General features: G+C 52.4%; 13 protein-coding genes across 13 annotated transcripts; 6 read left to right on the forward strand and 7 right to left on the reverse strand.

Annotated features, from left to right (window-relative positions):
• Positions 1-174: 174 nt before the first annotated feature.
• Positions 175-664, reverse strand: BU25DRAFT_298436 (uncharacterized protein; the record flags this gene model as incomplete). Its single annotated transcript, XM_033699454.1, has 2 exons — positions 175-355; positions 399-664. Coding segments are annotated over 2 exons (447 nt in total), but the record flags the coding sequence as incomplete, so codon positions are not given.
• A 1,394-nt stretch (positions 665-2,058) lies between these two features.
• BU25DRAFT_381453 (uncharacterized protein) lies at positions 2,059-3,856 on the reverse strand. The gene is made up of 2 exons (XM_033699667.1): positions 3,140-3,856; positions 2,059-3,087 (listed from the first exon to the last, which is right to left on the reverse strand). The coding sequence occupies exons 1-2, from the start codon at positions 3,787-3,789 to the stop codon at positions 2,217-2,219; spliced, it is 1,521 nt and encodes a 506-aa protein (XP_033567941.1). The 5' UTR covers positions 3,790-3,856; the 3' UTR covers positions 2,059-2,216.
• Positions 3,857-3,981: 125 nt separating this feature from the next.
• On the forward strand, positions 3,982-4,930 carry BU25DRAFT_405620 (uncharacterized protein). Its single transcript, XM_033699827.1, has 2 exons — positions 3,982-4,250; positions 4,300-4,930. Exons 1-2 carry the CDS (start codon positions 4,076-4,078, stop codon positions 4,875-4,877), a joined length of 753 nt encoding a protein of 250 aa, XP_033567942.1. The 5' UTR covers positions 3,982-4,075; the 3' UTR covers positions 4,878-4,930.
• Positions 4,931-4,948: 18 nt separating this feature from the next.
• Positions 4,949-5,599, reverse strand: BU25DRAFT_12504 (dolichol phosphate mannosyltransferas-like protein subunit 3). Its single transcript, XM_033699388.1, has 3 exons — positions 5,366-5,599; positions 5,241-5,309; positions 4,949-5,191 (listed from the first exon to the last, which is right to left on the reverse strand). The coding sequence occupies exons 1-3, from the start codon at positions 5,411-5,413 to the stop codon at positions 5,021-5,023; spliced, it is 288 nt and encodes a 95-aa protein (XP_033567943.1). The 5' UTR covers positions 5,414-5,599; the 3' UTR covers positions 4,949-5,020.
• Positions 5,600-5,645: 46 nt separating this feature from the next.
• Positions 5,646-7,808, forward strand: BU25DRAFT_356424 (ARM repeat-containing protein; the record flags this gene model as incomplete). Its single annotated transcript, XM_033699606.1, has 4 exons — positions 5,646-5,976; positions 6,024-6,155; positions 6,210-6,323; positions 6,370-7,808. Coding segments are annotated over exons 1-4 (1,875 nt in total), but the record flags the coding sequence as incomplete, so codon positions are not given.
• Positions 7,809-8,389: 581 nt separating this feature from the next.
• BU25DRAFT_328809 (uncharacterized protein) lies at positions 8,390-8,768 on the forward strand (the record flags this gene model as incomplete). Its single annotated transcript, XM_033699542.1, has 3 exons — positions 8,390-8,477; positions 8,573-8,641; positions 8,695-8,768. The coding sequence occupies 3 exons, from the start codon at positions 8,390-8,392 to the stop codon at positions 8,766-8,768; spliced, it is 231 nt and encodes a 76-aa protein (XP_033567945.1).
• Positions 8,769-9,234: 466 nt separating this feature from the next.
• On the forward strand, positions 9,235-12,729 carry BU25DRAFT_405623 (Adaptor protein complex AP-2 alpha subunit). Its single transcript, XM_033699828.1, has 3 exons — positions 9,235-9,720; positions 9,776-12,398; positions 12,450-12,729. Exons 1-3 carry the CDS (start codon positions 9,542-9,544, stop codon positions 12,549-12,551), a joined length of 2,904 nt encoding a protein of 967 aa, XP_033567946.1. The 5' UTR covers positions 9,235-9,541; the 3' UTR covers positions 12,552-12,729.
• Positions 12,730-13,141: 412 nt separating this feature from the next.
• Positions 13,142-14,096, forward strand: BU25DRAFT_12579 (uncharacterized protein). Its single transcript, XM_033699389.1, has 2 exons — positions 13,142-13,455; positions 13,535-14,096. Exons 1-2 carry the CDS (start codon positions 13,266-13,268, stop codon positions 13,810-13,812), a joined length of 468 nt encoding a protein of 155 aa, XP_033567947.1. The 5' UTR covers positions 13,142-13,265; the 3' UTR covers positions 13,813-14,096.
• Positions 13,925-14,480, reverse strand: BU25DRAFT_405625 (uncharacterized protein). Its single transcript, XM_033699829.1, has one exon. It carries the CDS (start codon positions 14,419-14,421, stop codon positions 13,951-13,953), a length of 471 nt encoding a protein of 156 aa, XP_033567948.1. The 5' UTR covers positions 14,422-14,480; the 3' UTR covers positions 13,925-13,950.
• Positions 14,481-14,710: 230 nt separating this feature from the next.
• On the forward strand, positions 14,711-17,024 carry BU25DRAFT_327539 (uncharacterized protein; the record flags this gene model as incomplete). The annotated part of the gene is made up of 4 exons (XM_033699486.1): positions 14,711-14,765; positions 14,822-14,859; positions 14,912-16,163; positions 16,213-17,024. 4 exons carry the CDS (start codon positions 14,711-14,713, stop codon positions 17,022-17,024), a joined length of 2,157 nt encoding a protein of 718 aa, XP_033567949.1.
• Positions 17,025-19,731: 2,707 nt separating this feature from the next.
• Positions 19,732-20,696, reverse strand: BU25DRAFT_405627 (uncharacterized protein). The gene is made up of 2 exons (XM_033699830.1): positions 20,564-20,696; positions 19,732-20,508 (listed from the first exon to the last, which is right to left on the reverse strand). The coding sequence occupies exons 1-2, from the start codon at positions 20,666-20,668 to the stop codon at positions 19,804-19,806; spliced, it is 810 nt and encodes a 269-aa protein (XP_033567950.1). The 5' UTR covers positions 20,669-20,696; the 3' UTR covers positions 19,732-19,803.
• Positions 20,697-21,035: 339 nt separating this feature from the next.
• BU25DRAFT_328851 (uncharacterized protein) lies at positions 21,036-22,995 on the reverse strand (the record flags this gene model as incomplete). The annotated part of the gene is made up of 2 exons (XM_033699544.1): positions 21,036-21,710; positions 21,769-22,995. The coding sequence occupies 2 exons, from the start codon at positions 22,993-22,995 to the stop codon at positions 21,036-21,038; spliced, it is 1,902 nt and encodes a 633-aa protein (XP_033567951.1).
• Positions 22,996-24,163: 1,168 nt separating this feature from the next.
• Positions 24,164-26,157, reverse strand: BU25DRAFT_486789 (uncharacterized protein). The gene is made up of 2 exons (XM_033700183.1): positions 25,497-26,157; positions 24,164-25,434 (listed from the first exon to the last, which is right to left on the reverse strand). The coding sequence occupies exons 1-2, from the start codon at positions 25,904-25,906 to the stop codon at positions 24,627-24,629; spliced, it is 1,218 nt and encodes a 405-aa protein (XP_033567952.1). The 5' UTR covers positions 25,907-26,157; the 3' UTR covers positions 24,164-24,626.
• Positions 26,158-27,024: the final 867 nt, after the last annotated feature.

The raw sequence follows: 27,024 nt of genomic DNA on the forward strand, positions 1-27,024 counted from the left end.
ATCCTTCTTCACCCTCTTCCGTGGCTGAGTGGCCCACGACCCTATGTCAATATTTTCTTCAACTGTGCAGGCACTCCTCTTCCGCAACTCTGAACGCAGCTTTTGCAACCTCAACATAGATGGCATCCTCTTCTTCTAGATTCAAATCTGCTGCTTTCGCAACGCTTCCATCAAGACTTGCATGCCCTCTCTTCCAGCGTTGGCTGCGAGAATCTCGCCCAACGCATCTGCAACAGCCATCTCCTTCATCGCATCTTCCTGCTTGCTTTCCAACGTCTCGATCCCTGAATCATCGACTTCTTCGCTCGTCTCGCTTTCAAGACGATGCAGTCTCTGGTCCGCTTTCTCATTCACCCTCTCCTCATCTCTCCCCTGCTCGGATCCCATCTTTGCGCCACTCACAATCCGGTGATTGCGGGGTCTCGATCGTGATTTGTTCCCTGCAGTTGGGGCACCTTGTGTGGAGCCAAAAGGCTTTGATACCAAGGTACTCTTCTGACGCAGTTTTCTTGCAAGCGTCATGAGATTTCGTGCCCCTAGCGACGAAGTGTCCATAGCCGAGACAAAGCATCATGCAAAAAGGGCTGACGAAGGTGACTTTTATCTCGATAGATTTTGTCGTTTTGAGGTGCGTGTATGCGGCTGAATCGAAATTGGGGGGGATAATATTTTGATGTGTTCTTCCGGCCACCCGTGGTGGAGGTTGACTTTGAGTTATGTCTGGTCTTGGGTATAGGGATATGGGCTTTCGAGTCGTGGAATTGTTGTGGTGGAGTGGTGGAGTGTGAGTTTTGTAAGACTTGTTGGGGAAGTGGGGTGGAAGATATTTAGAATGAGCGACAGAAGGTTTTGTAGCTTTTGGGGTCGGTTGAGATTGACCCGAATCAAAGTATTGTAGGTAGAATGGTTTTCTCATATCGACCATGGTGAGACACACATTACCCCTGTCGCCACCGGAACAGCTTCACCGTTGACCGAGAATTATACTCAACCCAATATACAGACGTTCGAAAGATCTGTATATAACCGGGCTCACCAAAATTGCGATCTGGCAATGTTGGTGTTGTCTGTTGCAAACGCTGCTGTATTACTTCCCTTCACAATCGCTGCCACCGCAAGGGTACTTCCTTTTGGACCCATTTGTGACATCGTGTTCTGTCATCGACAGCTCTGTGCTTCATTTGACGGTTCAGTTCCGGTGCAACTCCTCTCCTTCGCTATGGACTCTATCCCATCCTACGACTCGAGCCCCAGGCACCAAATGACTGGCACATGGTTTTGCTGTAAAGTCCAATCCGCTCAACATGACTAGCTACTATAGTCAGAAGCCATTTCCCTGTTGGTACGTACTTTTCGATACATCGAGCTTGAGCTATGGACTTCTTCACCAGCTTCTTTTACAATCACTGGAAACAGCGGAACTCATCTCAGACTACGGCAAGCGACAAATAAAGCTTGCTGCAGAAATCAATAGCCCGACCTCTGTATTTCGACTTCCACCACTTGCAATGGACAGCAAGCTGCGGTGGTAGCTGTAGCGTTTGGTTTGTAAGATGTCGTGGCGACTATGTATCCAACAGGACAAAATCCTGGCGAAACCACGTGTTTGGGCAGTATCGAGATCGAACCCACTGGATACGTGGTAATCGTTTCTTGACGTACTGTCGCTATGTAAAGGCAGAAATCCGGAAAACTAGGCGGAAAGCAAGCTGGATCGTATCCTCGCATAGCGGTAGTTTCTGGCGTCCAGACTATGTCTGTGGTCTTGCTGTCGACGCCCTTCGATTTCAATGAATAGGTCGACTCAAGGCAGGATGTAGGTGGTGTGAAGACATCGTACAGACCGTCGAACGTCCATGTCGAAGTCCCATTATAACCAGGGCCCGGTGTTGAAGTCATTGCTATGGTGGCATGCAATACCAGCACATCGAAGTGGTAGACAAGAGGTTATAATGGCGGCGCAATAGCAAGATGACATTGTTCCACCCGTGCGGTGCTACTTGTGCTGATAGGCATTGCGAACCACATGACAGCCGTTGTCGTGGTACAGCTCACCTCAAATAGAATCAATTGAAAGTGTTGAAGGCAGCCAAGCGGCCATGTTCAGCATCCGGGGATCATCGCAGCATGACCTGAAGGACACACCTTCATCAGATAGAAAGAACTGCATTGGGTATCTCAGAATGCACTATACAAGACAACACCATCCTTGCCACTCACTGCGAGAACAGCAATGCAACCATAATCCTCGTAGCCTCAAACGCACCCTTCGTCCGTAAAAGCGAGTCAAATGTGTCTGGGATCTTGCGAAACGTATCGCTCGCATCTGCTTCTTCCCACACAGCGGGCACAGCGCATTCCACATCGACATTCGACTCTGCTTCACCGGTCCAGTCGAATACAATGCGCCAGTTGATCTTGAGCAGAACGTGCTTGTCTTGGAGAATGAACACGTCTCGCCCGAGGTGGCGGCTGAGATCTTTCCGTGAGAGGGTGGAGGATTCTGTGCTTGTGGCTGGTATGTTTTCTGTGTTGGCAGCTGTCTGCCTTGGGAGGAACCGGGCGAATTCCATCTCACATCTATGCCAGAAGTTGGCGCGCTTCACTGCAATGTCCCAGAATGAGTCGATGGCCCAACATGCATTGCCCAGATCCTTCTCTTTCGCTTTTGTGCGCATGAACGTTCCTAACTCGCGTTCGGCCCAGGACGGCAGGCGAAGAATGTGCAAGTCGATGACCTCGTTGGATAGACAGTCGATGTTGAGAGCTAATTGTGCGGTGAGGAGCTTCTGAGGGCCGTTGATGTCGATTGTGTGCTTCTGGTGGACGCGTTTCGAGGAGAGGAGGACTTTGCCTCGTGGCAGACCAAGCTGTGTGGAGAAGTTGAAGGACGTGAACATTTCGAGGTAAGGCAACGGGTCTTGTAGGTCTAACGGTCGATGTGACGCGATTGGTTTCTCCGGTCGTTTCTGTTTTGGAGGTGGTACGGCCAGGCTTGAGAATGGGAGGAAAGAGCACAGAAGGCTTGAGACTGGCGTTGGCCGCTCATCTTGTGCATCTGCTCCGCTGATCTTGATAAGGAACTTGCTGCGATGGTGTCAGAACATGTTCTTGACGTCTGAAAAGTAGAGATACTCACATCAGGTCGGCACGCTGGGTAGGCAGCAGCGCATCGTCCGCTCCACGTCGTTGTTCGGCTACAATCTCATTTGTACATCTCGACACTTGTGCTTCCAGCTCTTGTACCTCGCGTTGCAGCCGTGCCTTCTCTTGCTTTCTCTTCTCGTGTTCAGGGTCCAGAGGAGGTCTCCTGGCCTTCTTCGTCTGATCAGGGCCTTCCCCGTCCAACGCTTCTTCCACAGGCCGAGTAAGCTGATTTTGTTGGACAGCAGGTGCTTTTGCCAGTGGAGATCGTTTTACTACGCTAGGTCCGCGCGGTGGACGTTTGCTTGGCGAAAAGGACAGAACTCCTCTACGTGGGCCCTCCTGTTCCTCGAGTCCTCTCTGTGACGGCGTTGTTGGTAGTTCCACCTCTTCATCTCCTACGTTTTCTCTTTCTTTTGGTGGAAGTCCATCCTCGCCAAACACAAAAGCACGTGCTTGCTTCCCTCGAGCTCGAACGTCGTCGGGAGGTGGTGTGCGAGTGGGTAGCAAATTGTGATAATTGCGCGCAAGACTCGCTTTGGTCGGCGATGCAAAAGATGGTCTTCGCGGCGGCTTTCGTAATGGACTGGAGGGAGCTTGCGCCGGGGATGACGTCTTCCTGCGCTTTCGAGGTGGTTCATCCATATTAACAACTGTAACGGAAGTTATGCGACTGTGAATGTGTAGTGCTACTCAAGTTGTTTGTTGGTGATGTTGACGAAGTCCCTCGACGCGCCTCGACGCGTTTGTCCAGTCGGCGTTCAAGGCAGTTCTTTGCCGAGGCGGCCGGCTCTGCGGCGCAAAATGACGTCTCCCGCATCCATGCCTCGAGCTTCTGAGCTCTATGACACCTCTGACTTATCCAAGCATGTTACGATAGCGTTAATACGTCTTGTACATCGCTGCGGTTGCCTTTACCCTTTTATATATCATGGCCTCCATAGGACGTCCATTGGCGCTGCGGCGTAACATTTGCGCTTCATGTGCAAAGTCATGGAACAGAGCAAGATTTGGCCTTCAGAACAGCGATCGGATACAGCGACGATACAAGTACTACATAGCACCAGAAGGGGAGCAAGCTAGGCCAATAACAGGCTTCTATGCAGGTAAGAGAATCTTCAATCTGATCACGTGTATATTGCTAACAGTATATAGAAATGCTAAAGAAGGCCCCTTCACAAGCCCCAACTGTCTCGAACGATACGTCGAACGACAGAGCTCCTCCCGCCCCTCCGACTCCGCAGTCTACGGATTCTCCCAAATCTCAGAAGGAGATCACACTCGAGCGAGCCCGCACTGTTTTTGGGTCGAAGCCGGGTGTAAGAGAACGGAGAATAGAGATAGATGCTGCCTCAAAGGAAGTTGCAGGCATACGTGTGCCTCCAAAGCCAACAGAGCCGGACAATTGCTGCATGTCTGGGTGCGTGAACTGCGTATGGGACATGTATCGTGACGAGATGGAAGAGTGGGCGGGGCAGAGCGCTAAAGCAAGAGCCGCGATACAGGCTAAGAGAGAGCAGGCTGAGAGTAGTGGGAGCATGGTGGCCGAGCAGGGCAGTCCAAACCATGTTGCTGTCAGTATGGACGATGATGGTGGACGTAGCGAAACAAACTGGACTGAGGGTGCGGGCGAGAGCAAGCTGTTCGATGATATACCTGTGGGTATAAGAGAGTTCATGAAGACAGAGAAGAAGTTGAAGCAGCGGCACAAGGCGGAGGAGATCCCAACCTGAGTAGAGCATGCTTGCGCATATACCCTTGAAAGCAATTACGTCCTCCTTCCGCAACTTTCCCAACCCAGACGCCGTTGAGCCCCCCGTATGCTCCAATGCAATGCAAGTGTGTGTGCCCACATCGTCAACCGTTCATTCGATGCTTAATCGTCGGCACCAACGTCGACACCCTGGGCCCGGAGGTCTGCTCGTGCCTCCTTGATTTGTGCCATCAATTCCGCGTGCGCCTGAGGTACGTCGTTGAAGGTGAAGACTCCCCAGCCAAGCTTAAAGAGAAGGTATGCGCCGAACGAGATAAGTGCCCAGAAAGGAATCTGTGGTTGTTTAGCATGGACCATACCTCGAAGGAATTGAGTATCATACCACAGGAACAATCTCCTTCTGAATCTTCCTAGGGAAAGAAACGAGCTCCATGAATACCGCGAGGTAAAGCTACACATCATTAGACATGGGTCCAGGGGTATACGTTTGGGAGGGGCTCAGCGTACGGAGGTCAGGAGCATCGCAATGCTGATAGTCTGTTGTGCGCGTGTCATCTTGGCGGTAATTGGGTTTGGGTCTTTTCTATTAAAGAGGGTATACGGTGAGTGGTGTGCAGAAGCCTGGCACTTGTCGTCGTAGAGTCGTGTTGTTCAGTGTCCAGATCTCCAGGCTTCAAGGAAGGCGCTAAAGGGATCGCTACCCGTTCGGGCAAGGCTTGCCGGCTTTCACATCAGCCTCACGAACGGACCGATGTCTTACCCACTTTACGCCTCATTCACCTGTCACAAAGAGCACGTTCCTAGACCTTGACTCGAGGGAGAGTATTAATACATAACCATTAGGGTGACTGTCAGTTCCAATCTCTGGGGCGTGGATTGTTGATTATCGATTCAAGTGCGGGCTCAATATCTTGGCTCAGTCTACGCAATGTCCACAAACGGAGAGTTTTGGGGGACCTTGCCGGACGAGGTAACAGCATTGATCAGTCTTGGTCCGGACGGCTCAAAAGCTGTAGATGCTTCTCTCAGAACCCTAGTCAATAAGATCACAACTACTTCCCATACCGAGTCGACCGAGGAAGCACTGCAGCTGTTAGGCACCGCCGTTGGAAAGCAAAGTAGGCACATTCTAGCCGTCTATATAGGTCTAGCTGATCATATCTAGAGACGTGGCAAGACCCATTCCGAGAAGCCGGCATTCTTGACTACGTGCTGCGCAACCTGGGTGACGTGAGCATACCACTTGCGTTACGCAGACAGTATCTGCGGATAATCGGGAATTGCGTTGCTGACAACGGTATCCTTACTCTCTCACTCATCTGCAAGGTTAGGAAACTGACATCCCTTGAAGACATAAATCGAGAAGTTGCCACCAAAGACATATCAAAGATTGTCGACTGCCTGCCATCAGATGATCTGACACCGATCGCTCTTGCGGTACTCTTCAATCTTTGCAACGACTTCGGTATGATTTCACCCATTGTTGACTGTCTGCATGCTAACCTTGACAGATCCCGCCAAGGCTGCAGCTGCTGTCATCAGACTAGACTTCACACTGTCTGGGTACCTTGCTGGCCACCGGATATCGGATGCCGCACTTGACTATGCAACCGAGCTTCTTACATGGACCACCGAGAAGCTCACAGCAGCGCAATTCAATGACGATGTATCGCTCGACACATTCAGCGATCTTGTCAAAGTAACTCTGAACTACGACGAAGATCACTACCACGAGTGTGTCGCTATTCTGGTCCACTACCTACAGGATCCAGAGTTCCAAGCAAAGGTTGCGACGCCAGAGCTACTCGGCGACCTCATCACCCTAATGCTAGACTTCGAGTCTCGGATCACATCAGACGAAATCAGAGCTGTGTTCGAAGAGTTGGCCGTCTCCAAGAGCACTGAAAAGACGACATCGGACAACACAAATGTGCTTCTTGCGGCTCAACTGATCGGAAATATTTCAGCAGTTTCGGCCACTGATCTATTCGCACAACGCTTCAATGTCAGAAGTCCAGTGATTGAGACCATTCGAGCCAAGTTGAATGCCTCGCCCTCACCATCTACAATATGCGCCTGCGTTATGCTTGGTAATCTGGCCATGTCGGATGAAGTATGTACAGACATGGTCAAGATCATGGAGCTTCATCTTCCTCTGGCCAAGATCCTATCATCGAGCACTAAGCCGGCGCTTCTCTATGCTGCTGCAGGATTCATGCGTCATCTTACATTCCCTGAGGCGAACAGAGCACCGCTAGCAGATGCTGGTCTTCTCCAGACATGCACCGCCTTGCTCAAGCAAACAGATGCTGCTGTCCGTGGCGAAGCAGCTGCAATAATCGGCAAGCTCGTTACGAGCAACTTGCACAATATCATCAAGGTAGTTTGCGAGAAGGTTGGCGAAACCGTCGTCCCGGATGCACATCCGATTGTGGGCGTTGAAGCTTCTTCTGAATCAACGGTTCTCCACCAAATCGTCGAGCAGGCACTCGCGCCTGCAGGACCGCTGCCCAGTACTGCGATGAAGAACCCAACCGTTGAGCTCAGCCGGTCTATCGTTACGATTCTCCGGTTCCTTGGGAGGCCAAGCGCAGAAGACAATGTCGACGCTATTAGGGAACAGATGCTGAATGTCCCTCTGATCGCTCGACCATTAGCTAAGCTCGTACGCCAACGATTCTACGCCGATGCCAGATCTGAAGGGTTGCTAGGTCTGGGACTGATGGCGCAAACATCTCATGGTGCGAAGCTGCTGATCGAAGAGATCAAGGAAGACGACGGGCTGCTGGAGGCTATCAAGGATTTTGCTGAGGGCAAGGAAGGAGGAGCTGAACAGCAGACCGGCTCTGCTTCGGGACGAGACTATCAGAATGCGGTCGTTCTCCTGCAAGCGTTGCAGAAGAACTGGGTAAGCAAGAACTCGCGATTGTTATTATTTTTGACTGACGCCGTGTAGGACACGGAAGCCGACTCATCGATCAAAGATCAGGTCCGGTCATCACAAGAAGCCCTCAGCAGAATGATGGTCCAGTGACCCAGAGCATTTCCGACGTACTGCACGCACTGACTACAAGGTTGGCGTTGGCAAGGAGTTGTGATGGTAACACGCCACAACCTCACCACCCTTCGTGGAAGTGGATCAAAATCAATATACAACCAACCACAACATGTCCATTTGCAACAACACACGGGGTGCAACAAACATCTGGCAAATGACAATCGTTTTAATTGAAGTGAAGTCAGCAAGTGGCAATCTCAGCCTCTGCATCGCAGAGAAAGTGCGACGCAGGTGTAATCAGCCGCTTGCTGATTGGCCAATTGGCCGTCATCAGGTCACTGCGTCGCTATCGAAGGGTTCCGGAACCATCGAGCTGTGCAAGTAAGAGAAGCTATAAAGAAGACATTATTTGCTGTTTTCAAGATCATCATCCAGCGATCAACTCTAATACTACTACCCTCAATCAACCTCAACTCCATCTTAGTCTTTCATCAACCGACCTTCAAAGTCAACCTCCACCACCCACATCAACAATGGCCTGCTGCGGACGTAACAACGGCGAGTGCGTGTGCGCCAAGGAAGCAACCTGCTCATGCGGCAAGCAGCCTGCTCTTCAGTGCAGTATGCCTCTCTTCCTCCACCCGCACCCTTCGTGTAATTACTGCTTTCAGTACCGTATAGCTCACGTGATCATATTGCTGACGGATGGTGAACAGACTGCGCCAAGGCTGCCGACGAGAACAAGATGCCTAACAACACTTGCGCGTGCGGAAAGAGGGCTGAGGGTATGTGATTTGAATTATACTGTTTGTACGACATTATTCTGACTGCGATGCAGACTCCTGCACATGCGGACGCAATGAGAACAACGGTACCTCCAACCTGGAGACCGATTTCACCACCAAGAAATAAACATTACGCTTCCGCGACCTGGAATTGACATCAGTTGAGCTGGCGTTGAGCAAGCATGTACGAGGACGCTTCCAGATTGAAGCTTGGCGTGAGAATGAGCATTGGGGCATCACGGCGTTGAAGGATCACTCATGAATTACAATGTGCTACATAGCAGTTTATACCCATCAATTAATCAAAACACTGAGAGAAACCTTGAATTTCGTTGACATATTGTGTGATCCTTTGCCTTCAGGACAGTCAACAAGAGCTTCTTATTTATAGCCGATGCGTCAGTCCAAGATACTGACTATATGAAACGACGAGACGACGGCAGAATTGAGGTACAGTCTGTATCTGCATTTCAATACATTTCCTGGCGCAGCAGCGTGTTTGGCTGTCGGCGGTTGTCACTGTGAGGCGCTTGTGATGTTCCAGGGTCTGCTCGGACGCTAAGTTGCTGCCGCTTGAACTCCACCACGAGCCCGCCGCATTGCGCGCATCTTGCATCAAGCTGCACCGCGGCCACCTGCAGCATGCACTATTCGTGCCTCCTCACTAGACATAGCCCTCTCTCACTCTAGACTTCATGACCGGCACTCACCTTCCGCTTCTTCCGACCCCTTTCGCGATCGAGCGTCTCTCGTAATCCTCCTCATCGCTGTACTCGGCTGCATAACCCCTACTTCGATTCACACCTCGTATCCTCCCAGCCCACCTCGACGCCGTAACTAGCCCTTACCGGTTTGTCCGGCTATCCCCTCGGCGGCTAAAGCCCGCAAGCGATTTCCACAATGTCTGTATCAGCGAAGATGGCGGCGGCGTCAGGCAAAGGAGGGCTGTTCAGTCGGAGCAGCAACTCGGGTGATGTTCCCACCATGCGTGGATTGGTGTCCTTCATTGCAGATTTGCGTAATGCACGAGCAAGAGAACTGGAAGAGAAGCGAATCAACAAGGAATTGGCCAATATACGGTGGGTGCATCATGTTGGATAGAAGGGAACGACAACCGCTGACGCGATATGGCAGACAAAAGTTCAGAGACGGTAGCCTGAACGGCTACCAGAAGAAGAAATACGTTTGCAAACTTCTCTATATTTACATACTGGGCTGGAATGTCGACTTCGGGCACCTCGAAGCAGTAAACCTCATTTCCGCCACCAAGTACTCGGAGAAGCAGATTGGATACCTCGCAGTCACACTGTTCCTTCACGAGCAGCACGAGCTGATACATCTGGTCGTCAACAGTATCAGGAAGGACCTTATGGACCACAACGAGCTTAACAACTGTCTGGCGCTGCACGCTATCGCAAACGTGGGAGGCAAGGAGCTGGGTGAAGCTCTGAGCTCTGAGGTACACCGACTCCTGATATCGCCAGCATCGAAAGCTTTTGTCAAGAAGAAGGCTGCTTTGACTCTCCTCCGTCTATACCGCAAGTACCCAGGGATTGTACAGAATGAATGGGCAGAGCGCATGATCTCTCTAATGGATGACCCTGACATGGGTGTAGCGCTTTCTGTTACTTCTCTGATCACAGCCCTCGTGCAGGATAACGCAGAACAATACAAGGGAAGCTATGTGAAGGCTGCGAACAGGCTGAAGCGGATAGTCGTGGACAACGAGTGCGCGGAAGGATACTACTATTACAAGGTTCCGTGTCCATGGATCCTGGTCAAGCTGCTCAAACTTCTCCAGTACTACCCTCCTCCCGAGGATTCGCACGTTCAGAACCTCGTCCGCGAAGCACTGCGGAAGATCATGGATTCTGCGCTGGAGATGCCAAAGAACGTTCAGCAGAACAACGCGCAGAACGCCGTTTTATTCGAAGCGATCAACCTGGTCATTCATTTAGATACTGAACCGGATCTGATGGTGACGATTTCCACGCGCTTGGGCAAGTTCATCGCCTCTCGCGAGACAAACGTACGATATCTGGGATTAGAAGCCATGACGCATCTAGCAGCTCGCGGAGAAACGCTAGATCCTATCAAGAAACACCAGGCTATAATTATTGGGTCGTTGAGAGATAGGGACATCAGTGTGCGAAGACAAGGCTTGGACCTCCTCTACAGCATGTGTGATCAGACAAACGCGCAAGCTATTGTAGGCGAGCTTCTGCGCTACCTCCAGTCTGCCGACTACGCGATAAGAGAGGAGATGGTACTTAAGATTGCTATCTTGACGGAGAAGTACGCCACAGACGTGCAGTGGTACGTCGACATTACACTGCGCTTGATCGCAATGGCCGGTGACCACGTCAGCGATGAGGTGTGGCAGCGAGTCATTCAGATCGTGACCAACAACGAAGAGCTTCAGGTCTATGCAGCTCAAACTATCCTGGCGTACGTCAAGGCGGACTGCCACGAGACATTGGTAAAGATTGGAGGCTATCTCCTTGGAGAATTCGGTCACTTGATTGCCGACAGCAAGGGATGCAGTCCAATCGAGCAGTTCATGGCAATGAGCGCAAAGATGCGGGGTTGCTCGTCTAGTACGCGAGCGATTCTACTGTCTTGCTACGTCAAGTTTGTGAACTTGTTCCCAGAGATCAAGCCCCAGCTTCTACAGGCCTTCGGCGCCTATACACATTCGCTGGACTCCGAGCTTCAACAAAGAGCATGCGAGTATCTTGTCCTTGCTACAATGCCTACAGACGATCTGCTGCGAACAGTATGCGACGAGATGCCACCGTACCCGGAGAGAACATCAGCACTACTCTCAAGATTACACCAGAAGCATTCGACGACCAGCGACAAGCGAACCTGGGTAGTTGGTGGCAAGGATGCCAACCAAGGAGAAATTGGTCTCGCACGACAGAACTCGACCGCTGGTTTCAAGCGAAGTCAGACAATGCCAGCACAAGGAGAGCACAAAACATCTGCAACGAACGGTACAAACGGTGCGGCTTCCTTGTCGAGCGATCTTGCCGGTCTGGATCTCAATGTGGGCACAAACAAGGTGCTCAGCGCACCAAATTTCGCCAGCGCTGCTCATCTGAGCCCAGACTGGGAGATTGGCTACAACCGTCTATTGTTGCGATCTGAGGGTGTACTCTACGAGGATCAGCAGATACAAGTCGGTCTTCGAACAGAGTATCGTGGCCAATTGGGCTGCCTAATCTTCTACTTCACAAACAGGTCATCCTTCCCTATGAATTCCTTCACCACCACACTTGACAACAGATCCTCGGACAATCTAAAAACAGATGTCAAGGGTCTGCCGGATACAGTGATACAGCCTGAGGGCCAATCGCAGCAAACCATTATGTTTGACTGCAAGAATGTCTTCACAGACCCTCCGACCATCCGCATATCCTGGCTCGCTGGTGCTATGCAAGGAATCACTCTGCAGCTACCGGTGTCCCTCCACAAGTACATGGAAGGCGCAGAACTCAGCTCAGAGGACTTCTTCAAGAGATGGAAGCAGATCGGCAGTGCTCCACGTGAAGCGCAGAGTATTTTCGGCCTGGTCAATAAGAGCCGCACTATGGACCTAGCGTTTGTCAAGAAGGTCGTCGCAGGCTTCAAATGGGGTATTGTTGAGGGTGTCGATCCGAATGGAAAGAACATTGTCGGTGCGACGGTGCTGCACACGAGTGAGGGCGGGAAGTTTGGGTGTCTGCTGAGGCTGGAGCCCAACTTCGACACTCAGGTACGTCTAGGAATGCAACCGAAGATAATGCAATCAACTAACAACGAGCAGATGTTCCGCATCACGATCCGCGCGACCGACGAAGCCGTACCACCCGTTTTGATCAAGGCTATGGAGGGGCGACTTTCTCAAGGTATTGAGGGCATGATGTAGGTCAGACCACTATTCTTATGGCATTCTTCTTCGTGTACCCAATTCCTTGTGGGGAGATTGTAGGTCGTTGATATTGTAATGTTTGTTGGAAAGCATATGCATGGGTGCGCCCAAAATCTGTGATTTAGCATAAGCGCCGAAATTGGAGTTGAGTGTATGCTCATACCCCTGTCCTGATAGCAATGAAGCATCGTGTCTTCCACTTGCGCATCTGAATCATGTGACACTTCGAGGTTCGTTGATGTGAGTCAAGGTCGAGTTCGGGGGGGCCTCCATGCATCCGCAAAAGGGCGGAGGTCCTTCACCCAGTCACCGTATGCAGCACCTTCGTATTCGATGGTCCGATGCAGCAACCATAAAATATGCCTTCCTGATGGATCTTTTCCCCTCATACTCTGGATCTGAGACGAACCAATGTTCACATCGCCCTTCAGGAACAGATCATCAGTCTACAGTCAACGTATAAAGCGCAGCAATATCATCATCTCACACTCAAGAACGAAATCCACCTTTACCTTTACAAGACTGCTTGAGCATCATACCGCAGCAGCGCACCCATCAAGTCCCAACTCTCAGAGCATCACCAGCAGCAACAACTATGCCCGTTTCAACCATCCCGCATCCTTCTACCACCACCACCAATAATACCACCTCATCCTCTCGACCGGTATACTTCTGGCATTGGCACGAAGAACGCACAGGCTACCTGGGCCAATGATATGCCTCGCCCTTCATCGTGTCCGGCGACACGTATGCGACGTGCAAGATGCGGATGATGATTCAAAAAACGCGGTTGTTCGGGGACGGGAATTTGCGAAGGGGATGCTAGATACGACAGACCCGAAGGTGCATAAGGCGCTGGGGTGGAAGGTTAGGTGGTTTGTTGGGAGGGTTTGGGATGAGAGTGAGTAACCTCAGCAATTTGTATTCACCATGCTTCAAGATCAGAGTTGTGTATGAATGGGATGCTAACATGCGAGTAGACAAGTTTGAGATCGTTGTTCAGGGCCACATGCACAAATTTACAGTCTCGGAAGATGCGGAGAGTTTGAGGAAGTGGTTGTTGGTTGAGGCGAGTCCGATGGATAGGATTTGGGGGATTGGGTTTGCGGACAAGAATGCTGGCGCTAACAGGCATCGATGGGGACAGAATTTGTTGGGTAAGGCACTGATGGAGGTTAGGACGAGGTTGAGAGGAGAGGAGGGCAAGGAGAGGAAGGAGAAGGTTGGGGGTGCTGGAGCAGCTGAAGCCAACGTCTGAACGTCCTGTCAACATCACAGTGTTGCAAGGAATGTGTGGTTGGGAGTATTGTGCTTTCAAATGGGACTCGACAAGGGACGGTGGCATCCAAGCGTGGAGGACTTCAGTGCATTGTTATTGAGTATCAAGGTCTATCAGTCACATCGTAGAACATCCTTTCGAACGACACCTGAGCTGCAAAGGTCTTATCGGTGTTGCGTACATATCATCATGGCCCCACGGCCATTGCAAAAGGTAGGGTAGATCTTCTGCGCATTTCTCGGACACAACTCCTCCCATCTCTCGCGTGAAATCGGTGAGTGTGAGCTCACAAAGTTTCTCATGCCGCAAAATACGTCTTACCAGATCTTTGGTGCGCCCCACTCTATCTTCGGCCTTCAAGCGGTCTTCAGGCGTCATACGGTGCTTATTGTCAGCTAACCAGGGCTGCAGCCGCTTGCGCCGCACACGCTTTGAGTTGCTGTTCCAGTGGTCGTGAAAGTGCATTGCTGCCTGTGCCCTACTAGCTGTGGCAGCAACATCTGGATTGTAAGTTCGTTGCTTGCCGATAGTTCCTTGAGCGAGCTGTATGATCAGCCAGATGTCAACCGGGAGTGAAGGCGCAGTCATGCTCTTGCCGTTGAGAGCTTTGACAACAGCGCATTATCGTACTACCACATGCGGTCCGGGATGTTGGAAGAAGAGCGATGCCAATCGTTGTATGCCCGTTGCTGCATGTCATCTGGGCCAATCACGCGTGTGGAGAAAATGCGGAGGCAACGGGCAGGCACGGGAGAGAATCTCCGCTCCTCAATTCTGCGCCGCGGCTCGTGACCTGAAGACATCAAGTCTTTGCTGGAGCCTCTTGGGTACATCTTTGCGCGTAGTAAACCCCGCAGACGCGTCGCTACACGTCAAAATGTCGACAATGATCACCTTCGCGGCGAATAACGAGTTCTTCCGAAAGCGAAAGCGTGCGTGTGAACACTGTCAGTGCGCCACATGAGACAGACAGCTAACGTGCGCCCAGGTGTCCACCGTGCCTGTGAATCCTGCAAGAAGCGCAGAGTGAGTGCTAGCCAGTCCCAAAACATGTTTCAGCTAGCTGATCCCCCAGTAGAAGAGATGCAGCCATACGTTTGCTGAGGAGGAGAACGGCGGCGGCTCCTATGAAGGCGGAAACTCTACCCAAAGCGGTGACCGGGACGCAGGCAATCCAACCTCAGACCCTCATGCCTATGCTCAAGGGGGACACCATCACCCTCACGATCCAAGGTTTCCCCGTGGGGATGCCAGAAGTCATGGCAACGCTCATCCCCACTCCACCATGCCGCCGCCTCACAGCCCGGCGGAAAGCGCACGCTCACCGCAAACCCCACCCAACTTCCTGGGTTACTTGAACCCAGAGGCTGTATTGAGAGAGCAAGTCCATTCGAAACGAGACCCTGCGCAGTCACCAAGCATAGCCCCTATCGGCCAATGGGTCGAAGAGAGAGATCAAAGACCAGCGACGACCCAGCCAAGGTCTGCTTCTGTGCATATCAGTGAAACAGGTCCACCAACCACTTCGGAGGTGAAGATCTCCAAAGCTCTCCAACAGTACTTAGATGCAGTAGGCGTCGACATTCTACCACCGCGTAAGAGTCAAGATGTTCTTCTTGACATCTACTTCGCCTATGTTCACCCACTTCTTCCACTCGTTGACAAAGACCTCTTCTACGAGCAGTACTCGCAAGGTCGGGAACCTCGCCTCCTGATGCAAGCAATCTGCATTGTAGCATCAAAGCACGCAAATGCTGCAAAGATCTTGTGTCTTGGTGATGATCCACAGCCACTCAGTCCACGAGAGTTCTCTCAAAGGTTGTATCAGGCCGTCATTGTTGGCATCGAGGCGAAACTTGAGAAGAACCGAGTTGTGCTTATTCAAGTGCTAGCTCTTGTCTCGCTTCACTGTGAAGGACCAGACGGCGCTGAACAAGCATCGATGCACCTAGCCCAAGCTATTCATCATGCACATACGTTTGGCTTGCAGTTCGGACATCAATGGAGAAACCAAAGCTCAGAGTCGCAAGGGAATCTTGAAGATGTATTTTGGTGCTTGTGGAGTCTCGACAAGATCAACGCATGTATGAACGGCAGGCCACTGCTCATGCACGATCGCGACAACAGTTTGAGACAGCTTCCCACAGATCCTGAGAAGAGATCAAGTCCGTTCGGCATTTGGCTACAGATTTCAGAGATGCTGGACAAGGTCATCGACTACTACAGGCCCGGCAGTCGCTCTGCGGACGAGACAGGCTGGGAAGATGACTTCCTTGGATTTGAGGAGATGGTGGGTGATGGCGAGGATAAGCTGGACGGCCCCATCATGAGTGAGTTGAGTGGATACATGTAATTTTACCATGAGGCTAACAGATATAGGCCTTCTTTCCCTCTTCCACCACACTATGTGCATGGCCTCGCACAAGTCCCTCTCAATCAACGCACCTGTCAAGTCAACACCGTCATACGTTCGCCAGAGTCTGTCAGCAACACGAGTCATCCATCTGCTCAACGCCGAATCCCCAGAACTCCTGCCACCACTTCCACTCGTACCATACGCGCTATCCGTAGCACTCAGTGTTGTGTACAGGCACTTCCGCTCACGACGACTGAAAGTCCACATCAAGCGTGCCTCGGAGGAACTGAAGCAATGTGTACATCTACTCGATCGCCTACGAAATGCATGGTGGTCTGCAGGTACAATGGCGGACATTGGTCGTGCAGTTCTCAGCAACGCAGCAGGGCAGCGCACAAATGCTGTCAACACTCCTGCACCTACTGCACCAGAGCTACGCCCGAACGAACCTAAGACCGAGCCGCCAACTCCACAACCTTCTCACAATGGACCACACATGCCAGTATCGAACAACCACTGGCCGCCGCAGAACATCGACACCTCGATAGACCCAAGATTACAGCAACAGCAGCCTTCTCCAATGCCGAATTTGCTCAACCCCATGCCGGCGCTCACACCAGGACAGCACCCTACGAGCAGCGAGCGCGCAGATCGAGCACCAATACCTGCTGCATTTGGCTTTGCTGAACAGTCGCCTGACTGGCTAAACTTCGATGCTGCATTTGAGAACTTTGAGGGCCTCTTGGGTAGCTCGGGCGCGGACTTGAGTAATGAGCTGTTCAAGCCGCTGAACTACGAGACACTAGAAGGCTTCCTAGATCCTGCAGCGCAGTAATTCTATTTGCTGTTCTCAAGGCCCTGACGCGTGTTCATCTCACTCTGTACATTGTAGTCATAGAAGACTGGAGCTGATTTCAGCAGCTCAGAACTACTGTTGCGACACAGTGAATCTTCATCAAGGAAAGTTGCACTTTGTTGCAAATGTATTGTTTCTCGTCACTAATGCATCTTTGAGTTGGCTGACATATATCTTGATGAGCAAATCGAACAAAACTTCTCTTCAAAACCTCGTGCTCATACCAGCTGTTTCAATGGTTGTCCTCCCGTATCCTTGCGCGCTGCGGTACGCGTGTTGCCTGCAGAAATGTACACTTCCCGGTACTAGGCTTGCTTCCCGACAACCTCACCCAGCAAACACAGCCTTGTCGAACAACCCGGCACCTGATGTTGTTGTACGTCAGGCTAAACTTGTTCAAGATATTTCACAAATCGTCTACTTAACGTATATCCGAAAACTATGAAACGAAGACGTTCTTAAACTCCGCAGAGTCCCAGCTGCCCGGTGTGTTCGGATCTCCACATCGTGGAACCGGATGAGGTCCACTATCAGATTCATTCAAAATTAAGTTTCATTCATGTGAAGCTAAGAGACGCTATTGGGTCGGCAACGCATGGCTGCAGAGGCTGTCACGCCATCAGTGTGCTTTTCAGTACTGATCTCAACAATGTCAAGAACGATATCGAAATCGAAGTCGAACGCGACCGCAGCAAGTCTAGGCCGGGGATCTTTGTGGAACCGAATGCTCGTGATGAACGCACTGCTGCCGGACTTGGAACTCAGCAAATACTCTTGGGAGCTAGAGAGTTATTAAGTGTACCCTACCATTCCGCAACCGCTCGCTATCTTCCAGCACCTGGTAGGTGTCTCAGACAAGACTCCTTTGTGTCTTCATCGCACCTAATATCCTTGAGATCCGGCATGTCCGTGGCCGATCTTGCGACCCGCCTCAACCATCTCAGGACACTGGATCTGATGCCGCTGTTGCACGCGTCCTTTTCGATATATATCAGCAGCTACGGTGTTCAGTGGACGCTTCTGGAGGTTGCTTCGCCACTGCCGATCTGTCGGGGATCGTGAGTGATCCGTACGCATGTGGGAAGAATTGCAGGATTGAACTGAGGTTGTATTGTGTGAAGCTACGGACAGTATGTATAGGTGAGTAGCTGTAAACAACGCTAGTGTGACGTGGCAGTCACTCTCATGGCAGGTGAGGTTCGACAGGCAAGAGCACCCTGAACCGTGACACGATCCCTGTCATGTCTCACAATCGTGGCAATATTTGAACGCCGATGGCAAGCCATACACCGTACACTCTCGTGACTCGTTGGTATACCAGAGTGACACAAAACCTCTGGGTACGAGAGGTTGGGCCTTCCAAGAGCGTCTGCCGTCAACACGATTCGTGAAGTCCATGGAGCAGGAGATCTGGTGGGAATGCCATCAAGGTTATGCATTTGAATGCTTTGAAAAATAGTTCGACGAAAATGACACGAGTCAACAGAGGCTACACACATTCTATCGACTAACAGACAGCACGAATCTTCGGGAGATACATGAATGCTGGGAAATTCTCGTGACGGAGTTGTGACTCAAGTAACAAATTTGAGATCTGTGCGTAGCAGCCCACATCGAGAGCCTGACTACGAGGATCACCTTGCATAGCACCAATGTCTACGTTCAGGAGCCCTGAAGGCTTCCAGGCTGGGCACTATATCGAATCCAACCGTTCGATCGGTGCTTTAGCACTGTTCCAACGCTCCTGGTCTGTCAAGTCATGTGCAAACCAACTGTCGGAAAGCGCATAATCACATCATTAGCCATCGGGCAGTGCCGTTTGCTTGCTTTGCCACCATTTCCTTCCACTGAGGTCGAACTCAGCACATGTTCGGAGTTACTACATGATCGTAGTCGAGAGGTGACGTGAGTACAAAGCTTGCAGGAGACAGTTCTTATCGATTGCACCATTCTCGGCTCAACTCTTCAATACATCAGAAGTTAATGTCAAATTCAATGTGGGTGATAAATTGGAGATACAGAATGATTGGTCCACAGTATGCCCAGCATGTTTTGAAAAGGTACTAGATTAACATTATGTGATGTATCACCATGATCGATGCTACATGAGAAGTGTGTCTGGAGGGTATAAGTGCTGTCGCAACTACAAGATACATACTGAATCCATGAGTGCCCTTGTACTCATCACTCCTCGGGCTTCTTCTTGACCTCCGACTTGATGTGAGGGGTGACTCGCATATCTACTAGCAAAGACCGTGCGTTGATCACTGTGGCAGATCGAGTCTCTCTGCTTGGGTGTACATCGGTCGGGCCGACCAGGTAACTCTCCTTCGACTTGACGCAGAAACCATGCGTGCCAAAGCTGCCGAGGGGCAGTCGTGCATGCTGCAATCAGGTCAGCAAGGAGAGATCTAGGTGCAACGACGGCTTACGGCATATCGGCGGTGCGGCTGCTGTTGGGCGGCAGCACGCTGTAGTTGATTGCGCAGCTGGTGTGGCGAGCTTGCTTCGAATTGGTGATTGAGTGTTGGAGAGTAAAGGTGAGGGGAGAGCGCAGCAATGGCTCCTTTCGAGACTTCCAGTTCAGTTCGGCAGCCACGTGTGACGCAAGCGAGGCGCGACGTGAGGGTGAGGTGAAGCCGGCAGGAGCGACTGGGGCAGGAGCAACCACACCAGCTGCCCACGCCACGCAACAATAAAAGCAAGAGAACGATGGTCACGCAGTATTACATTCTCCTCGTCTTGCATTTCCCATAGACTAGCTCTTATTCTCCGCCACATCCTCCTTAACAACTGCATCCTTCTTCGTTGGCCTCTCCCCAAAAATATCACTCCCCACCCTAACCTCGTCACTCCCCATCTTGATCGCGCCCTCAAAATCCGCACTCATCCCCATACTCAGCTCGAGCTTGCTCTTCTCCCACCCCAGCTCCTCCGCAACCCTATCCCTCGTATCCCTCAAGCACACAAAATCCTCGTTCTCATTCTCCGGCGTCGTCTCCCTACTCCTCGCAATCGCACCAATCGTCATCAGCCCAAAGAGCTTCAAGTGCGGACACTTCTCAATGATATGTTTGCACAGTGTCGTTGTGTCTGCAGGCTCGACGCCAGACTTGGCTTCCTCGCCGCTGGTATTGACCTGCACCATTACGCGCAGCTTCTCGGCCTCTGAGTCTTTCTCGAGCAGGCTCCTACGTCCCTTCTCCAGCTCATTCGCCTTCTTCTCGCTGTCCACGCTGCTGACGCACCATAAGTTCGGTATTTGCTCGGCGAGCTGCTTGCATTTGTTGGACTGCAGGCCGCCGATCATGTGCCATCGTATTGAGCGTGGGAGGAGTTTGGATTTCTCGAGGAGTTCCTGGACGTAGTTTTCGCCGAAGTGCGTTTGGAGCGGGTTGGGCGGCTGGTGCAGGGCGAGGATGTCGTTTGCGGGCTTCAACTTTGAGACTGCTATGAGGCGGACCTGTGGTGTGTAAGTGTTGGATCGTGACGATTGTGTATTGTATGAAGGCGACTACCTTCTGTCCGCTCTTGCTTGCGGCATTGATGCGCGATGTGATGCTCGCAATGTTGTCTGTGAGTTGCTTCGCGCGTTGGGCATTGATGTGCATTTCTTCGGCCATGGTGGATGTTCGAGTCCAAGAAGTCGCGTGCGACGCGGGGGACGTTCCGTGCATCAGCGACGTCAATTCACTTTCCGGCGCGCTATCAGCCCTCAATGTGGGGCCTTGTGCAACACCATGCTTGGCTTATTCGCTACAATCTTGATGTGGTAGATAGGACCGTGGCACGCATAGCGATGATAATCTTTACGTGTCGAATTGAACACCACTATCAATCGCCCGCTATGCTGCTATGCAATCGCTAAACATGTTACTCCAGAAAGGGTATCCGCGTCTTCCACATCCAAATCAATCTTGCCAAAAAGTATTCCAAACATCGTTTCCTCTGACCTTCCCCGTTCTCACCGCAGCCTCCTCAAGCAGTGCATCACCGCCTCCCCTCCCACCACGCCTTATCCTTCTCCCCCCGATGCGGCATACTCTCCCTAATCTCCGTCTCACCGCCATCGTACACACTCGTCCTGGGTCTACTCCTCGCGCGCCCATTCCTCTCCACCACGCTCTTTCTCCTCGAACTCCTCGCGTCCGCCTTCTCATCAAGCGGAAACGTGCTGCGCGGCGTCATCGTATCCCTCCTCCTTTTACTGACCACGCTCGCACCGCCGGGCGTCGTCGGCGCTCTCGAGCTCATGTCCGCGCTCATGGGTCTCTGGCTGCGGCGCTTGCTGTCGCGGGTTTTTGTCGCGGGAGGGCGCTTGATGTAGTCGTATGTGTCGGGGTCTTTTCTGGCCAACTCTCGCTCCAGCCGCCAGAGCGGTGCTTCGGGTAAGATCTTCACCGCGTGTGCGTCCCGCCATTTGATGCGCCAGTAGATTTCTGGGTCCGAAGCGTGCTGGCTGTTGGGCCCGTAGTCGATGGTGAGCTTGTAGCTGTCGGTTAGGGCGCGCGCTTCGTAGTCGCCGCGGTCGAGTTGCCCAGGGCCTTGGAGACGGTAGCGTGTGCGGACGGAGGGGTGGATGTATTCATTTGTTTGGCGGAGAGGGCGGTCTGTTGTTCGGCCTGTGAAGGGGTCTACGGCGTGGTACTGGCCTGGTTGGCGGATCTGAGGAGTGTTAATACGTTTGCACATTAACGAAAGTTTTGAGTACTTGAAGACATACTGTTCTTCCACCCGCGGCCATGACCCCTTTCAGCTCGTTGTAGATCTTGCCGAAACTCCATGGTCGTATTCCTTGCCCTACTTCCTCGTAGTAGCCCTCATTCAAGGCATCTTGCTCGAACAAGTAGTCATCCCGCATTTCGAGGAACGGCTCTAGCTGGCTCATCATCCATGCTAATGTGATGTTCGAAAGTTGCATATCATCATACCCACCGCCACAATTTGCATGCACACCTGGAAACCACACTTGCCGCAGCGTCGTCCTGTTGCCCTCAGGCTTCTCCCACACGGCTGGTGAGAAGGACGACCGATTCTCATCAAGGGCAAGGGCCTGGAATGCGTTCTCAATGCAATTGCTAAGTTTCGTATCATAGAACGCTGTTGCACGGGACTGCTTGCCTTGTAGACCCGCACGTTGTAGCAGGCCAATTCGCGGAATACCAAGACTGCCCACCGTATCCCAGACGGCGATCGCTTTGATAGGAATATCGAGTCTTGTCAAACCGCGGCGTTCCAGCTCTTCCATATACCGGGGGTCGCTTGCGCTGGGCTTACGTGGAAACGGAATGTCCGGGTGTTTGGGCACGTAGTTCGGATCTCTTCGATGTTGAACGTCTTCGTATACTTCTGGCAGGTCGTTGAGTCCCTTCTTCGTCAGCAAGCCGACCTCGCCTATGAGACCGGCTATGCTACGTGCGGTGAATGCACCTCTTGAGAAACCAATGAGGAAGATCTCGTCGCCGTGGTGGTAGTTGTTTGCAAGGAAAGCGTACGCTTCTCGAACGTTGTCTGGCAGACCTTTCCCTGTGGTGCCTGAGATCAGCTTGTATAACGGTCCTCCGGCGGTCCCTACGCCAGATGTGTAGTTTACGATTTGAGGGATACCGTCTTGGCTGACCGATTTGATGGCTCTCGATATCCGTGTGACGTTGCTTGGAATCGCGAGATCTCCATTCTTCTCTCCGTCATCTGAATTCAGCCATGTCCCATCGCAAGCGACGATCAGTCTTTTGAACATGCCTCTCCCTCCACTCAGCCCTGGCGTGTCCATGAGCGGCCCATTTCTGCCAACACTTCTCGCTCTACTTCTTGGTCGAACTGGCATGTCGATCACAATCGGCGTCCGTGGGCTCCTTGGAGGGCCATCTACGACAATTGGTCCTGGGGGAGGCGCCCGCATACTGGGCGCCCGACTCCGGCTTCTCGCTCGGGAGGCTGCTACCGACATCTCTAGGCTCTTTCTGTGTCTTCGCTTGGGCGTGAAGTTGGAAGAGACGCTAGACGGAGACGAGGGCTCGTAGCCCGACCCCGAGTCGCTGCTGGAGGAGGCCACGTTAGGTGGTTGAGCCACGCACGGATGTGGCCGATTGTCCTGTGGAGGTGTGCGAGTGAGGCTGGTGGCTGGCTTGCAGTCTGGGGATGCAGTGTTTGGTGCGCCGGCCTGCAATTCCCGTTGGGTGCGTATGCAGCAGTAGACTGGATTACGGTCGTGAGTTAGGTGGTAAGTCCCAGTAATGCGCGGTCAGTTCGGAAGCGCTGCAATGTTCCAAGATGCCCAAAATGTCCAACTCTTTCAAAGGCCGTCGCGTCGTCAATTAGGTGGTCCTCCTGCCGTCGTAAGCTCCAGGTTCCTATGTCCAATTCAGCCTCGCCAGACCCTTGCAGCTCCCGAAGTCGTCTGCAGCAACGTTGGAAGAGTGCGATTCGCCAATTTCACGCAGTCGCTCATGCATAGCCGCAGAGCGAAACAAAACCAAGGAGAGAGAGACTGCGCGCATACGCGCTCTTACATGCGTGGTTGGGCTGTCTTTTCTGCAAATGCGCTGGCTGGCGCCCGAGATCACTGGACTCGCTTGAAGCTCCAGTTGATCTGAGCGTCACGGATTCCCAGCCTCCTTATGCGAACTCTTGTTCGCAACTTTGTATACACACAGAGAACAGAAGTTCTGATCAAGGGTCACCTCATGGTTTCATGGAGTCGCCAAGTTTTGCAGTGTTGCGATGGCTGTACCCCACTATGCAACACGAAACAAAGTGAAGCTGCGCGGACAGCTGGCAGAGCTTCTCCATAGTGAGACAGACCGCCATCTCCATGGCTTCCGGACTCGCCAAGCGTACACGTTCCCGTATCCACCTAGGATCGCTCGGCCATCAGGCACGATTCGCGGCTCAGGCTCGAGCTCCAGTTTAAAAAGCATCCGGTGAGGATCCAGAGCCGCATGCATAAGTGACTTTTAGAGGCATGCAATTGAGCGCAAAGGGTGAAGAATTCATGTGGGGAAGCCCCATCTAACGTGCAGAAAAGTCCCTAACGAATTCATGTTCGAGAACATCAGGCGGATCACGCGGAGTCAAGATGGTCGGAAGTACGACTCAGAAGGTATTAAACTGTTTTTCCAATTTAGAGATGACTTTTATCTAGATGGTCCAGTTCGATCTTGTGTGGAAAATTGGTCGCAACCCTGTCGCGACAGCTCGCGAAACATAACTCCAAGATAAACATACATGCGCCGAGTAACAACCGGTGCCTCAGACCAAATATGACATATCCAGTCAAACCCATACACTCAAACACGACAACTATCGTACAGTATCCTAAGGACTCCCACATGGCAGGTGGGGTGCCTCCACTGAACTCCGTTGCTGTATGCCAACAGCCAGAGTGTATGATGCAACGCAAACGACTGATGTAGAACAACCATCTACGAGACATTGCGCCTGCGAAATAGAAAGTGAGAAAATGGAAATGACTAGATGAGAGGGAACGAAAAGATGTAGCCCATAGATGAGACGGATGATGCGTAGGGAAATCGTCAAAATCGTGTGCTGGAATAGATGGTGATGGTGGTCGCGGATGGTCTAATAGCCGCCGAACATCTCCTCAAGCTCATCAAGCTCGATGTGTTCCGGACTCCGCATATCTGACCAGCTCCAGTCAATGTCGGCGATCTCAAGTTTTACCTCGTGGGGCTTGAACATTGGTGGGGGCAGTTCCAGATGGAACGCCTGCGATTTCAGAGCGGGGCTATCGACAGTGAATTCGAAAGAGGAGTTTGCCATATGGCCGAAAAGGGCAGCTGCGGCTTCTGAGTTTTTGCGCGCAGCAAGCTCTTCTGTCTCCTCGATTGACTGGGCAACGTCGTCCATGTTGACGTCGGAGGTTTGGGTTCGCTCCGCAGACAGGCTAGCAGAACGGTCGCGCTCGGCCTCCTGCTTTTTCCGCTCTTGTTGCAGGAATGACGCTGTCATGGTAAACTCGCGCTCCTCTTTCTCCAGCGGTGGAGACTGGGCACGGCGGTTGTGCGCGATGTTTGCAATGGTAGGAGGGTGAGCCTGGCTCGAAAAGGGACCAGCGCTGCCGTTTTCGTCGTAGTCGGATAGATCCAGCTCTGGCGAGGGAGACATGCGGGCTCTCGCGCGCGCATCCATATCCTCTTCCTCAGAGACACCGGAGGACAGAGAAGGTGTGACAATACGCGGCATAATTGCACCGTTTGCGGCATCGGCAGGAATCGGCAGGTGAGGTGTAGTGGTGAGGAAGTAGTAGACGCGCTTAGGGTGCGTGCCGACCAGCTTCTTGTCAAGGGGACACCTTGATAGTGCAGTCCATGTGCGCTTGAGGTAGGTAGCCAATCGCGAGGAGATGATAGCGGCAGGGTTCGCAGAGCTGCCAGATGTCAGTATGAAGGGTTCAACACTTGGCATAGGGGGCGCTATTTTCGTACGTACCTCTCGACAATAGGGATGGTGGGCGACAGCGCTGTCGCGAGCTCCTTCAGCAGGTGGGGTCGGTTTCCTGTCTTCTCGAGCTGCTCGATAACGCCGACGACGATCTCATCATCGATGCCTTGTGTGTCGACCTTTGCCTGCCCGGACTCGCCGCCAGGTGAAGGTGGCGGGGTGTCTGCCACACGCCCTGAGCTTTTTGGTCGCTGCTCATCGAAGGCACGCAGTGGGAGAGTATTTGACGGCGACGTAAGCGACAATGTGCTGGATCCTGAATGCGAGCGTTTCTGCTTCTTCGCCGGTTGCTGGATGTCGGTGGTCGAAGGCGGTGAGCGCGCAGACCGGGGCCCTCCAGGAATCGCTATGCCCAGGGATGGCAGCGAGAGAGATTTCCGGCGAGTGTTGTAGACCATTTTGTGTCGCGGTGATGCAGTGTCGCAGCGGTCGCGTAGAAGTACAGAAGACGATGCTTCAAAGAAACAGGAAAATTATTGAGGCTGGCAGAGGCGATGCAGCAAAAAGTGTTGTTGCTGCGCGGATGCCAGGGGTGACGATTGGTTCGCGGAATGCACAACCAAGCTGCAGCCTATACGTGACTGGCTGGGAGCAACGGGTATGCAAGGTAGCGTGCGACGTTTCTGCCTGCACCGCAACTGGTGGTGATGACGAAGGGGGGGGGGGGGGGTTGAATTAATCTTGAATAAGGTGGTGGGCGATGAACGCTGAGAAGTTGCAGTCCGGCGGCACTCTTCTGACGACACACGCCTCCTGAGCAATGGTTGCGTAACTGGGCGACGGCGACTGGTTGCCTCAAGCACAAGCCAGCAACAGAAATTCAACGGTGCAATGAAGCGAGACAGTTAAGTTCGCAACAACACCACGAATGTCACAGCGCAGATGGAATGCAAGTGTGTTGAACAGATGAACGGTCCCTGAGAGAGTTCGAGGGGAGATGAGAGGGGAGGGGTGCGATGAAGGGAAGGAACGGAGGGTAGGTGGAGCACTGGTGAAGAAAGTGCGACTAGGCTGCCTAGTGAAGCCGTGCGTCGACGTAGGGTGAATGTGTACGGGCGACTTCAGGGATGTTGCTTTCGGTCCGCCAGACTTATGACAGCATGCTAACTTTAGAGCCGTTTTTTGCTTTGCTGGCGCTGCTGCTGCCAGGGGCTAGAGTGCGCGAGTGTTGCTATCCACGCCCATGGCTGCCATCTGGCTGCGTGCAGGTCGCACCCGCGCCGTGAAGAGCAAGCCGGACGCTTCCCTTCATAAGGATGGCCTCACCGGATGCCGCATCCAACGTTTCGCGCGTGGTTCGATAGGCCAGCCAATCCCGAGCTGCCCGGCAGGCGACCTGTAACTTTCCTTCCTGCGTTCTTTCCTTTGTCCAGCAGCAGCACCACCGCGGAAGCAAGTGGAGCGCAAATGGTACGTACTCAGATCTACAGCAGTCCACAGCGCGAGATGAGGTCTACCCTTGCAGTGGGGATGTCGTCCCAGGCGACGGTCGTTGTTTAGTGCCAGCGCAGCCAGA

Source organism: Macroventuria anomochaeta, assembly GCF_010093625.1.
Source record: "Macroventuria anomochaeta strain CBS 525.71 unplaced genomic scaffold BU25scaffold_1, whole genome shotgun sequence".
NCBI classification, from domain to species: domain Eukaryota; kingdom Fungi; phylum Ascomycota; class Dothideomycetes; order Pleosporales; family Didymellaceae; genus Macroventuria; species Macroventuria anomochaeta.

What these genes read in the sequence shown, in the direction of transcription:
- BU25DRAFT_381453 (XM_033699667.1), bottom strand. Translation starts at nt 3,789, where the DNA reads ATGGATGAACCACCTCGAAAGCGCAGGAAGACGTCATCCCCGGCGCAA. An exon ending in ACCCAGCGTGCCGACCTGAT is followed by an intron (nt 3,088 to 3,139) that starts GTGAGTATCTCT and finishes ACACCATCGCAG; the next exon opens with CAAGTTCCTTATCAAGATCA.
- BU25DRAFT_405620 (XM_033699827.1), top strand. Translation starts at nt 4,076, where the DNA reads ATGGCCTCCATAGGACGTCCATTGGCGCTGCGGCGTAACATTTGCGCT. An exon ending in AATAACAGGCTTCTATGCAG is followed by an intron (nt 4,251 to 4,299) that starts GTAAGAGAATCT and finishes AACAGTATATAG; the next exon opens with AAATGCTAAAGAAGGCCCCT.
- BU25DRAFT_12504 (XM_033699388.1), bottom strand. Translation starts at nt 5,413, where the DNA reads ATGACACGCGCACAACAGACTATCAGCATTGCGATGCTCCTGACCTCC. An exon ending in TTGCGATGCTCCTGACCTCC is followed by an intron (nt 5,310 to 5,365) that starts GTACGCTGAGCC and finishes AATGATGTGTAG; the next exon opens with CTTTACCTCGCGGTATTCAT. An exon ending in AGAAGGAGATTGTTCCTGTG is followed by an intron (nt 5,192 to 5,240) that starts GTATGATACTCA and finishes AAACAACCACAG; the next exon opens with ATTCCTTTCTGGGCACTTAT.
- BU25DRAFT_405623 (XM_033699828.1), top strand. Translation starts at nt 9,542, where the DNA reads ATGTCTGTATCAGCGAAGATGGCGGCGGCGTCAGGCAAAGGAGGGCTG. An exon ending in AAGGAATTGGCCAATATACG is followed by an intron (nt 9,721 to 9,775) that starts GTGGGTGCATCA and finishes GCGATATGGCAG; the next exon opens with ACAAAAGTTCAGAGACGGTA. An exon ending in AGCCCAACTTCGACACTCAG is followed by an intron (nt 12,399 to 12,449) that starts GTACGTCTAGGA and finishes AACAACGAGCAG; the next exon opens with ATGTTCCGCATCACGATCCG.
- BU25DRAFT_12579 (XM_033699389.1), top strand. Translation starts at nt 13,266, where the DNA reads ATGATATGCCTCGCCCTTCATCGTGTCCGGCGACACGTATGCGACGTG. An exon ending in TGGGAGGGTTTGGGATGAGA is followed by an intron (nt 13,456 to 13,534) that starts GTGAGTAACCTC and finishes ACATGCGAGTAG; the next exon opens with ACAAGTTTGAGATCGTTGTT.
- BU25DRAFT_405625 (XM_033699829.1), bottom strand. Translation starts at nt 14,421, where the DNA reads ATGACTGCGCCTTCACTCCCGGTTGACATCTGGCTGATCATACAGCTC.
- BU25DRAFT_405627 (XM_033699830.1), bottom strand. Translation starts at nt 20,668, where the DNA reads ATGGCCGAAGAAATGCACATCAATGCCCAACGCGCGAAGCAACTCACA. An exon ending in CAAGCAAGAGCGGACAGAAG is followed by an intron (nt 20,509 to 20,563) that starts GTAGTCGCCTTC and finishes TACACACCACAG; the next exon opens with GTCCGCCTCATAGCAGTCTC.
- BU25DRAFT_486789 (XM_033700183.1), bottom strand. Translation starts at nt 25,906, where the DNA reads ATGGTCTACAACACTCGCCGGAAATCTCTCTCGCTGCCATCCCTGGGC. An exon ending in ACCATCCCTATTGTCGAGAG is followed by an intron (nt 25,435 to 25,496) that starts GTACGTACGAAA and finishes GACATCTGGCAG; the next exon opens with CTCTGCGAACCCTGCCGCTA.